The sequence below is a fragment of the Aptenodytes forsteri genome, unplaced genomic scaffold, assembly GCF_000699145.1.
Source record: "Aptenodytes forsteri isolate BGI_AS27 unplaced genomic scaffold, ASM69914v1 Scaffold338, whole genome shotgun sequence".
NCBI lineage: Eukaryota > Metazoa > Chordata > Aves > Sphenisciformes > Spheniscidae > Aptenodytes > Aptenodytes forsteri.
In genome coordinates, this window is record NW_008795124.1 from 1005512 (window position 1) to 1018757 (window position 13246).

The window sequence follows — 13246 nt, forward strand, 5'->3', positions numbered from 1 at the left end:
GTTAAAACGTGACTGATTGGCACCATGTAATAGTTGGAACAAGTTGTTGGGAATGTTTCTGTCCCATTTCGGTGTTTCATTCATTAGGAGAATTTAGAAGTAAATTCTTAATTTGCACATGTGGTGAAACTTAACTTCCATGGGGATGACTGCAAAAGGTGTATTTTGTTTTATTTGCAGAAATTTTTGGGAGCACTTTCATAAATGCAGCTACCCATGTTTGTCTAATAACACATCAGGTTTATTGTGACTATTGTTGAAAGCCTTACACTAACCTTAAGAAGCATGAGCAAACTGTAATTGTTGTTTTGTTTCATTGGTGGGTTGGTTTTTTTGGATTACAATTTTGTGTAGCAGGTACAGGTGTTTTTGCAGCCTTTTTTCATGTCATAGAAGTTTCCTATTACTGTAGCTGATAAAAAGGATCGTATAAGTAAAGTATAGGATGCAAGTATTGAATCAGGATTGCAGAGTGTTTATTTCTGTGTCTTTACAAGTTGATTCTTCTTCCTTGCCCATTTTTCCTAAACCTCCTTCCCTTGCTCCTGATTGTTGCAAGATAGGAAAATCCGTACTTTCCTGCTCAGAAAAATTTTCTGAGCACATTTTCTTATCTGCTTGCTGAGAAGGGGTTGCTGTGGGGGGGGGGGGGGGGGGCGGGGAACACACAAATTTTCCACCTATCTACCTTTCCCTCACCAAGCATGATTTGGAGTTGGACTAATTTATTGGTGTCAGAAGAAATAATCTTTCCATATAATAATCATAGGGCTAATTTTGTTTCCTGCTCATTTTTCCCAAGCAGCAATTACAGAACTAGTAGGAAGCGGGTTTGACAGCTGCCTGCTGTCTCAAGTTTTGAGTAGCATTTAGTTTCACAACTCCTAGGGAGTGTTTATTTTAATTCAAAGGCTTGGCAAAGGTAAGGGCACCGAGAAGATATTAGAATGCCTGGAAAGTAAGGAAGGTGATGCAGATTTATTTGGAAATTTCTTGCAATAAACATTGTTGAACAAAGTGGGTGGGTTTTGGTTTTGTTTTTTTTTTTAGAAATGGAGATTTTAGTCTAGTCTCATGTTTTTTAGTGGAAACTTTCATGTTTCTCATGTGCAAACTGGAGATTGGATTTTTCTGGTCTATAATTAAAAAATTTATTCAACAAATTTAACAAAAGGTCTCAATAAAAATACAACTTCTAAGGGCGGAAGTAGTAATTTCTCACGGTTTTATATTATTACTGTAAAAACGAAATAATCTTCTTATCCCTTGTATAAAAGTAACCAAAAATTTCTGACTTTCTAATTCTAGAGATCAGGAACATTGTCTTCCTGGGCTGTTTTCCAACCTTGGGAATATTCTACTTCTTGTGTGAATTTTTGATAATGTTAGGCATATTTTGTGGAGAATGTATGCATTTCACATAAACCTTATTTTAAATATTCTTTAAAATTCAAATAATAGGACTATAGAAAAAAAATCCTCAACAATGTGTAAGGAAAAGCAAAGGGGAATTGTTGTGTTTTAATGGTAGAGGGGGAATATAGAATGATCATCTAGTGCTGGTAATACAGGAAGGCATGGTTTGATAGTGCAGTGTGATGGTACAGTAATTGAGATGAAGTGTCACTGTACAGATATTACCAGGGAGTAGGAGTGGTAGACATCTCAAGTATAACTGAGAAAGACATGAGACTTTTGCAGCCCTACCGAACCTTTGAAGATCACTAATGGTTCTAGCCCTATTAGATGCATAAACTAGATGCTAACTGTCCAAACAGTTCTGTTTTCCAGATAGTAATTACAGCATATGTCATGCTTTTAGTCTTCTCTCTTCCTGTGGCTTACTGTGTATTTTGGCATACTGGGACAAAGATATGATATAAAAATAGTTGAGATAAAATTAATATGAAATATTTTATTCTGCAATTTTTATTTACAGATAATTATCATATCCTCCATATTAAAATATCGTAGAAGCTTCAAGAATGTCACTTTTGGTATTGTGTTTATTTTTTTATCATCAGATTTATGTATTTTAATGACCCCAAACTGTGTGGTTAAATATAAGAATAGCTTTATACTATATTAATTTCACTTTGGCTGAGTAACCATAGGAAAAAAGTTTTAGAAAGGGCCATTATCAAAATAATCTTTTGTGAGCTGGCCATGAGAAGCTAGGCGATAGTGACCTCTTTTTGCCTGATGTGCCCCATTATGGAAGGCTGAAGCCCCCACCCCTCAATTAGAGCTTTTCCAAACCAGAGGATGTCACTAGTTGGCGGAGGTGGACACAAAGTGTCAGTGTGTGACTGACACCCTGTATTTTCTTACAAATGTGAAGTGAGCTCTGAAAACACTGATTTCGTTCATTCTGGCTTATTCCGGTTGGAGGCCAAATCTGTCAAATTTGGAAGTGATGTTAGGTCTTAATGACTTGCTCTAGATAACATTGAATGTGCCCTTTTGCCAGAATGTCTGCCTTCGTACACGAAGTGCGGGATATCTGAATTTTTGGGGTTTGGGTTTGTTTTTTGCTTTAGATTTTCTGATACATGGTGCAAACTCTTGCATTGGCTTTTGAGAGTCGGTTCCATCCAGATACTGCATTTTCTGTCTTTCATATGAAGAGGAAAGTTTGTCTTTTTTCAAGTTTGTATATTCAGTTGTGTTGGCAGAATCAGCTTGAAGGTGGAACCAGTGATTTCTTCCAGTATGACTAACCCTGATCTTTCTTCACAAACATTCCTTTAATTAACTAAACTGATGCTAACTCATGATTCATTCCTTCTTTCCAAAATTCTCATGGTATTTTTTGCTGCTTTGTGATATACTACTTCTTTATTACAGGAACACTTACACAGAATGAGATGATATTTAAGCGCCTCCACCTAGGTACTGTGTCCTATGGAACAGACACAATGGATGAAATTCAGAGTCATATTATAAACTCTTATTCACAGGTATCTCATTTCATAAATATTTACCTTTGATATTGAGATTTTTTTAACAGCATTGAACCATTATTGTGACCGATTATGTCTAGAAATTTGAGATGCTATGAAAGTTCTTTCATTTGTAGGTATCTCTTAACAGATATGATGAAAGGGGAAAAATGTGAGACAGTACGTACTTCTCTTCTGATTCTGAAGTTCCTCTTAATACCCACTTAAAGGAGTTTACTTTTCTGTTCCCCACTAGCAGAAATCTGTGTTAACCTGTCTGTGCAGTGCAGTCTTTTTCCTGCCAAATTGTCTAAGAGTAAGCTATTCATTACAGAGACTACAAATTACAAGTAAGTGTCCAGAACAAGACAAACAGTAATTATATCTTTGAAGATATTCATCAAGAACAGACATCGAAAAGCCACATTAATTGGTATAACCAAAAAGTAAAAAAATAGTTGTCAAAATAAAATTTATAAAGGCATATCTAAAAAGTGTTTTTAAAAAAATTAAGATGATTGCAAACAGCATAAAATTGAGTGTGGGGGAGAAAATGGAAAACTCCATATTGCTTGAGAGCGAAGTGTTCCTCTGGTATGTAAGAGTGCTTGGTCTGGAAAGTGTACAAGAAGATTGTGGCTCCCTGCCTGTCTGTGGGTCAGTTGGGGGATGAAGGAGGAAGATGGAATTCTGCAAATATCACTTGCATCTCCCATGTGTGTAAACTATTTGGGTGCTTTCTGCAAACCTTCCTAAGCACCTGATTCCACTCTGAGATTAGGAAGAATTTTTTTACTTTATTTTTTTATTTCTATTCTTTGAAACAACAAAGAAAAAAAATTGACAGAAGAGGAAATAAATGATAGGTTAACTAATATTTCCATATGTTGTGTACAGTATGATAAAACTTTATATAAAAGTTCTTTTCCATAGTTAACTTGGATACACAAACATGACTGGCTGACCCAGTTAAGTTTGTAGACTGACCTCCTTGTCTGTGTCCTCATTTTCTTCTGTAAAAGGATTGTAGGATCAGCAGTTGATTTGAATCTTTAGTTGTGCTGTGTTTTGAACTATGGCTCTCTTCTCATTTGCTTAAAATAAAAATTAAAAACTAGCTGTTTGACACCATGCTGGACTCAGTTAATATTTTGTAGCTTTTGGGAAGAGAGGCAGGAGGAAAAGCGGTGAATAAGCAATGTATGTTATAAGTTTTTAGTCTGCAACTTCAATTTCTGTATTATTTCCCATCTAAACAGATCAACAGATCCACTTCTTGAATTCCTTTTCCCTGGATAAATCTATTTCAGCTTAATTCTTAGTAGGTATAGCCATGAATAGTAACTGAGATGCAATAATATGCCTTGGAAATGAGATATGGAGCTCTTTTACCTAAAGATCAGCAGTCCAGTTTGGTTCAGAATGGGTTACTGAAAGTAATTGCTACCTGACAATGTTTATAAAAATCACCCAAACATAGTTTTGTTATAATGGGTTGTTTGGGTATTCACAGTAACAACTGTAGCAATAAATAATATTAACTGACAGTCTTGAGCTGGTACACCTAGGTCTGACTGAGTTTGACAACTAAGCACCAGTCTTCTAGAGGAGGCATATTCATTAACACTGCTTTCGTATTTTGGGGTTAAATATGCTCTCTGAAAAGAATTGCATGATTCCTGGAATTCTTACTTGCTTAAAGCTTTTACTAGTTTGTTGTAAAATTTAATGAGTGGTACCCATGGTTAATTAAGTTTTTAATAACTTTAACATATTTGGCACTGAATTTTTCAAAACAGTAAGAAATGTGAGGGAAGCTTTTTTTATCAATTGTGGGAAAAGATTTCCCAAATCTAGGATTGCTGTTAGTAGACGATCAAAAGAACTTTCTTGGAATTTCCTTTTTTTTTTTCCAGCTTTATATAACACTACTCGATGTTTAAATAATGCTTTGATTATGTGTGTTGGTAGCAATTCTTTAAAACAGAAAAATGAAGGCGTCTTGGTAACAAAACAAGCAACTATTAAACAATTGTTTCAATCTGGAAAAGTATGGTGAGGTTTTTATTTAATCTATGATAATAGAAGCTGCCAGTTAGCTAGGCAGTGGTTCTTGTGTGACATTGATTTTATCCCTTGTTTGTGTTCTGTTTTATTATTACAGTGGACCTACTAGACTATTGTCATCTTAATGTAACACACAAATCTATTATAACCTGATTATATTTCCCCACTGGAAGCATTTTGTGATAGAGGGCATAATCTTTAATGGAATTTGTGTGAAATTAAATTATACAAGCATCAATAAACATAACATAATTCAGAAGGAGTAAATCAGCTTAATTTATTTGCGGCTGTAATGGCATCAGCGTTAGCAGAATGCAAATGCAGAAGTTTAAAGCAGTAGCTGAAAAACAGTGCCAGATGAGCAGAAAGTTAAACCCTTTATTAGACAACACTGTAATTTGATGGGCAGAATGTTCACGGTTCAGCAGATTGCAGTCAGGAGGAAAAAAGCATGGTTTCTGAAGAGGTTTTCCGAGTTACCCTGGAGTCAACAGAAGAGCCTTTGGTAGTACTGCTGATATATTTAATGTGCTGAGTTTTAAAAAACCCAAAACAAAAAAAAACCCCAAACCCACTTATTTTCAACTAACTATAAACACATAGTACTTTCTCTTAAAAGACTAATTTAGTCGTGTGCTTGAGCGTTTCTGAAGGATAACTTAAAATAGTGCTAGTTTAGTGGTTATGCAACTGTGATGTGATCTTCAAATATGTGTCAAACTATTTTGCATGATTATTTTATTAGATATTGCATTCTTGTAAGGACAAACAAATTTCAGCCTGCAGCAAAAGCATACAAACTGCATTAGTTCACAAATAATATAGAAATTGTGTAGTTATAAATTAAATCAGCAATATTTGTATTTTAATGGCTCCTAATATTTATGCAACTGTGATGTGATCTTCAAATATGTGTCAAACTATTTTGCATGATTATTTTATTAGATATTGCATTCTTGTAAGGACAAACAAATTTCAGCCTGCAGCAAAAGCATACAAACTGCATTAGTTCACAAATAATATAGAAATTGTGTAGTTATAAATTAAATCAGCAATATTTGTATTTTAATGGCTCCTAATATTTATACTCTTCAATGATCCTTGCTTTTGTTCTTTTGTTCCATTCCAATGTGGTGGTCTTTAAAATACAGAGATTTAGGTGAAGATTTAAAAGAAAAGGTGTTTTTCAGTTTAATGCATTGGAGTTTCCAACCTCTGAATGTACACAGGTGACAAAGAGACTAAACAACAACAACAAAACACCACCCTTCCAGTTTTGTTTTGGTGTTTCTGAACTCATCCAATTGGTTGCTGGCTTAAAGACTTTTTAAAAAACAATTCATAGAATGTGAAGGACATTAAAGGACTATTGTGACAGATCACTGAAAAAAGTAAATTCTGATAAGAGGAAGCAGGGTTTTCTGCAGAATCCAGTCAGCCTATTCATCCCTTTTACTGCATACTTGTTTTCATTTCACATTTTTCAATTGTCTGCAGGCTCTGTTACTGAAATCTGACTACAAATGCAAGGTGATGAACCCACAGTTATGTATCAGTTCTACGGAGAAGTAGATGAGGGTTTTCATGAATCACAAACTGAACGAGTTAACACTAGGTTATATAAAATAAATAAATGGTTACCATCCTTATCATTTATCAACCTTTGTATTGGGAACAATCGGATATATATATTAGTATTCATGTTTTGTTTCCATTATTGAACTTTGTTTTACTATTCATTGTGTTGGGTCTTAAAGGTGCACTCTCAGAATAGTGGAAACGGTACGAGTTCGACACCATCTAGGAAACCTCAGTTGTCTGCACCCAAAGTCCGCAAGAGTGTCAGCAGTCGGATACATGAAGCAGTGAAGGCCATTGCACTGTGCCACAATGTGACCCCAGTATATGAATCCCGGGCTGGTGTGTCTGGAGAAACAGAATATGCGGAGGTGGATCAGGACTTCAGCGATGAAAATCGAACTTACCAGGCTTCCAGCCCTGATGAGGTTAGTATGCAAGGGTGAAAAAATTAATATCTCATAAAGAGCAGGATAAGCTAAGTTAAAAAGAGCAGAACTGTGAAAGAAGAGTGTTTTGGGCTGGGGTTTCTTTAAAATTAGCAGTAATCTGTTTTTATTTCCTCTACAGCTGTAGGAAAGATCTGGTGTTTCTTTGTTACATAAAAGTGTTTTCAATTATTTGACTAAAAGGTCTGTGAAGTCAGTGCTTTGGGATCAATACTGAGTATTGCAATTAAAGTTATTAGGTGTATTCTCAAGTAATCTGTTTTTATTTCCTCTACAGCTGTAGGAAAGATCTGGTGTTTCTTTGTTACATAAAAGTGTTTTCAATTATTTGACTAAAAGGTCTGTGAAGTCAGTGCTTTGGGATCAATACTGAGTATTGCAATTAAAGTTATTAGGTGTATTCTCAAAACATTAATCCATGTATGAATCATAGCATATACATGCAAAAGGGAATATGAAACTGCTTTGAGTGATGGACAACCAGGTTTGTTAGCTGACTGAGACACTACCAGTTAGTGGAATGTATAGATGCTTAACAGGAAAAAAAAAATCCAAACCTCAGATACTCCTGTAGAAAAGCTTTTGAGCTTCAAACCCTAGGCAGCTTCATAATCTTCGGGGTTCAGTCAAAATTGCATCAAGTGTAGCACAAATTTAAAACCCCATTTCAATAAAAACATGCATTTGACTTCCATTGAAATCCAAATTTTAAACAAATCCCACTGCTTTCAGTGGATTTGAGTTATTGTAACAAGGTTGTTGTAAGATATGAAGAAGGGAATGTGTATCTGAAAGCCCGTATATTTTCCTAGCTATACAAGTTGATCTAATACAAGATAATATTTCTTCCACAAACCTCATCTTGCCACAGCATAGCCTATTATTCTTGGTATACATTTGGTTTACATGTCTAATATATCACCATGTGTAATACTAACAAAACTTTAGCAATTCAAACAGCAAGCTGTAATTGCAAAACGTAACAAGTCTATAACAAGTATTTTTAGGAATGCAAGAAATAAAATTCAGTCTGTCTTCATGTAGTACCGAACTAGCAGGCATTACATGCATTTCAGACGCTATAAACACAGTTCATAGTGTCAAAGGACTGTATGATATAAAGAAGTGGCTGGTTCTCAGTGATTTAAAAAGTGGCAGTCGGAACATTTTTAAAAATAAACTCTAGGCAGGACTTGCAACGCTGCTCTTTGGCTAAAATCAATAATCCATAATAATGTGGTGTTATATAGTGTGGGTTGATCTGCGTTATGAATTGAGAATGCTGGAAGTGCATTTGTTTATGCCAGAGATACACTGTAAATACAGTTTGTTAGTGTAGTTGTATGTTTGACTTGTATTATGCACATGCGTACAAATTTTCATATACACATATATTCATATTCACTAAATAGATCAGTGTAATGAGCCTGTGAGGTATTAGTAAATATAATGAAAGACTGCATGAGCAAGTATCTACCTATGATGGTATGATGACAGCTATGGATTAAGTAAACATTCTGCTTTAACAGCCAAAAGTATTACTAAATCAGGTGAAGAGACGTGCAATTGAGAGAGATGATGTGAGTTTTTTCTCCCACTTGCTCTTCTCTCCCTGTCGGCTTTTGTATATTCATTCAGTTGCTTGGAACCTGAAAATATTACCATAAAGAGCAATTCTCCTCCCATATTTGCTAAAGAAAACAGCTGTAAGACTTCAGAATTATGCAAGTGGTGCCCTGGGAAGACAGGGAATTTGACCTTGGAAAGAGGAAAGGAAAGTTGATAAAATGCTAATACGACAGATCTGGGACTCAGGGTGGAAAGGGAAGTGGAAGAGGAAGTCAGCAACAAAGAAATGGTTAGTGCTCCAAGGAAGAGAAAGCATAGGTATCCTTGTAATAATTATTTTTATTTTTTTTATCATCTTGACTCACACATTCAAACTATATGACAGTGAAATGAAAAACTTACGTTTTAGAACAGACAGCATGAAATTTCCTTTTCATTTCTCAAAGATAATGCTTGAAACACTAGTAATATTATTGTATTGAACAAATATGCTTTAATATAATGAGAAATAGATGCTAAATGGAGTCTTATAAAAAGATGAAGCTACAAAAAACGTTTAAACAGCATAAAAATTGCAGCATGACAGCAAAAAGCCTAAGAGTTGAAAGACTAGCAGGTCTTTATCATAATTTTTTAAAGAGTTCTATTGATGCAATGTTTGCAAATCACTGGAGCCTAAGGAAAATAATGTAAATGGTTCATTATTTAGCTTATTGAACTTTCCTGCAGTTAGGCTGACGGATGATGCCAATGTTTCCCAATCACCAAAGTACCATTTTAAAAGCATTTTTTATTGAATAAAGTGCTTTGAATATTGCACCCTGGAGCTTTATTTAGGGAAATGGTTCAATTGATGTTTTCTGTTTAACCTCAGCACTGACCTATCAGAACATATTTGGTTAATAAGCAACATTACCATTTAATAGACTTAACCAGTTTTATGCATTGTACTTTCTCAACATTAGAACTCTGTTCTCTTAGATTTTGTTTATGGATCTGGCTTGACTGCAGACTTTTGAAAGAAGATGTTATTTGCACAGTTGTCTGCCGCATTATATAATATTGCGTGATATCACCATAGCATATAAAGAGCAGAGAACAATGTGTAAGTATAAACCATGTAGGAAAGTATAAGAAGCAGTTTAGTAATACGTTGACACACTATACACTTAATGAATTGACTTGAGGAATTCATTTGAAATTCTTCACATCTGTGTGTATGTGTGCATCCGTATACAGATAAAATATAACCATAACAAAGTATGCACATTTAGAAGTAGGTACATTCATCATAAAAGATGTATTTATCTATTGTCAGAGTAACCTGAGATAAGTAACTGATTGTGTATTCATAATGTGAACCCTACTTATGCCAGGCTCTTTGTTTCTTATGATAAGTGATCAATATTTCATTTTCTCTGAAAGAGTGGAAAGTTTCATTTGTCTGTCACTTGTCCTCTACAGCTGTAGCATAGCAAACAATAAACATTCACTGAGAACTCACTGAAAAAAATGAAAACGGCTCCTACTTGGCCAACATCATAGGTGTGGGTTCAGCTCATCTGTAGAAAGCCAGCTACCTTAATGTAATGAACAATCATAAAAGGATATAAGCTAAGTAGGTATAGCAATGGAGTTCAAAGGTCACAGACCCAAGCAATTCAGGGGCATGCTATGAACAGGAGCCTTTGAAGACCTTTGCTCCCCTTGGTCAGAAAAGATTGATCAGTCACGATTTTTAATGACTGCTTACTCTCATAAACCAGCTATTTACTGGTTATGCTTTGTCCTGCACTGTTATATTCTCAAGCATTTCTAATTCCAGGATTTTGAATATTTAAATACTACCTTGAAGTGTGGTCAGTTATTCAATTCCAACGTTTCTGTCCAGAGACAACAGAGTTGCTAAAATTAATTACAAGGATACAAAGCCAATCATTTAAAAACAGACAGGGATATGATATGCCCTTAGTGAAGCAGCTTTTGTATTTACAAAAGTGAAGCTGTAATGTATGAGACATGTTGTATTGTTTAATTCATTTTGTTGTGTGTGCTTATTGAAGCAAGACTAATTGTGTTGTTTTGTCAATGTATTGTGAAAAGCAAATCACTCAGCATAGAACCATCACTTTCATGACCTTCGAGACCCACAAAGAATAACTACTCTATAGCTTGTCTTGAATATTGATCAGCAGTTTTTTCACATGATACATGCGATATGTGTATCATGTATATATGAAAATACATGATCAAGCTGTATTTTTAAGTTAATAATTTTATTTTAATTATGAAGTTTCTCGATGAAAAGTGATGGACTGCAAATGTTAGTTATCAAATCATTGTTTTAAAATATAAACAAATCAGTTGTTTATAAATATAAACAAATCAGTGCTGATTGGAAACATATGTGAGTTGTTGTTGAACAATCCAAACAGAAACTGTTGGGAACACTCAGGCAGTGGGAAAAAGAAATCTCTCTGCTTCTTCCCTGTTTCCAAACCAATAGCCTTAACTTCAAAATACCACACATATAACCTCTGTATATCTTACACGGCAACTTGATTTTGAAAGTAGATCCTATTGTCTGCAGTGAAGATGCTCTTAAATACTCTGAAATAAATGAAGGTTGGTTACATGAGTTCTTCTAAGCAGCAAAACTAGCTTACAAAATTTCCATCCCTAGTCCTTCTCTCTCACCCTACAAATTGCTCCCTCATATATGCCAAAACCTTTGAAGCCTTTATTTATATGGGTCATTTTTCAGTTTAAGTGGTCAGGTTCATAGCATGGCTCCAGAAAAGCTGTCAGCACAACTCGGGGAGAACTCCCAAACTGCTGGATGGGGTGGAAAAGAACTGCCAACACCAGCCATGAGGCAGCGGATCTTTTTCTTAAACTGATGTTAGCTCAAAAGGGAATATTGTATGTTGAAAGTGACAATTAGTTGGTCATAAACTCTTTTGAGCAGCACTTTGTAAATATTGAGCAGTTAAATATTTCTGCTGGGGAGCAGCAATGGCAGGCTGGCCCACAAGGAAAGGGAAACCAGGAGCTGAGCATGATAGCCAGACTGCTTGAGACAGTGGCCTCAGTGATGAGGCGTACAGCCCCACAATATCCAAGCAAGGTGAAAAGAGCATGTCCCATGATGGAAACCAGAGACAGTCAAGAGTATAGATTGTTATACAGGACTGTGGTGATGAGGCACGTCTGAATTCAAGCCAAGAAGTCAAATCATTAAGTCAGGATCAGGTCCCGAGACAGTTGCCAGCATTAGCCAGTCTGGTGATTGCAAGGAGAGTTCATGGCGGTGAGGCAGGTCCAGAGCCAGGAGGTCGTGTCTGCCTATCAGGGCCGGGTCAGTGGGGTACGTGGCCAAGTGTTGGACATAGCTGCAGCGTGACTGCAATGTAGCTCTCACAGGACCAAGTGTGAGAGCCAAAGGAAAGGGGGAGGGCAGCCTCCATGGAGGCTTCTTCGAGCTGTTCTTCATTATAGCTCTTAACAGTGAGCTGGCCTTGAACACAGCTGACTAAACGTTCTTCATTATAGCTCTTAACGGTGAGCTGGCCTTGAACACAGCTGACTAAAATCATAGGAAGGAGGGTGCACTCAGGGCCTTGAGAGTTTCAGTCTAAATAGGGTTTTGAATATTTTTTTCATAGAAATACATTGCTATTCTGTCTTGGATGATAAAAGGTTATGTTTGAGTCAAGTAAGTATCCAATCTGTTTCAATTTACCCAAGCTAAGAGTGGGGTGGGTCACTGGTTTTTTTTTCACTTCTGCTTTCTCTCTCAAAATATTGTTATAAAAAACAAAATTAGAGGATTAGGTTCCTAAGACCAGTTAAGTTTCAAACAACCCAAAATTCAAAGCGAGCGGTAGTAGTATGATGGTTTGTATGCTCCAGTCCTGATTGATGGAGTATCTAAAGCAAGCAAAAACAGCCTTAGGGCATTTTTTTGGCCTTCTGCCAAGCAGTAACAGCCTTCTAGGATTGATCCGGTAACTGAAGGTCTTCAGGATTCAGCAGGCTGCTTCAAATACCTCGCTTTGTGGATTTATAACCCTATGTGCCCAAAGGCAAGGCGTGTTTCACTTTTTCAAGTGACCATATCCGATTTTGTTTAACTGGGACTTCTTCATGCCATCACGCTCCCAAGATGACAAGTAACTAGAGGTAGTTACATTTTCCACAGAGCAAAGGGACACAGTGTTGCAATTCCCCTAACTGAAAATTAGTAAGGCAGCGAGGTGATAAGTGATATTTCCTGTTGGTCTAGAGGAAGCTAAGGAAGATGTTAATCTCGGAGGGAATGAGAGTGCCCTTCCTTGTGTAAGTTATTCACCCTCACAGGGAAAGGTCAGGAGAATTCAGAGATGGGCTTTGAGTTGGGCTATGTAAGGAACAGTCCTGTACATACCTAACATCACTCCAGAGAGAAGCAAACTCCTGTTACGTCTTACATGTCGGCCTTAATTTTGACTATTGACTCCCATGCTTAGATATTTGTAGCATTTTCTGCCACATGATTATTTTCATTGGAGTTATTAAATGGGAGTCATAGGCTAATAGAACTTATTGTAGGAGAGGTTTTTTCCTTAAAAAAAAAAAGTTGGCATCACAGTTGGAAAAAAA

At 36.1% G+C, this 13246-nt stretch overlaps 1 protein-coding gene across 1 annotated transcript in view; it reads left to right on the top strand.

Annotated features, from left to right (window-relative positions):
• The window catches only part of ATP9B (ATPase phospholipid transporting 9B (putative)), a 161772-nt gene that overhangs the window by 123684 nt on the left and 24842 nt on the right, over nt 1-13246 (top strand). The window contains exons 13-14 of the mRNA XM_009277184.1: nt 2848-2960; nt 6767-7015. Coding sequence (XP_009275459.1) covers nt 2848-2960; nt 6767-7015 — 362 coding nt within the window. The remainder of the gene's footprint in view (nt 1-2847; nt 2961-6766; nt 7016-13246) is intronic.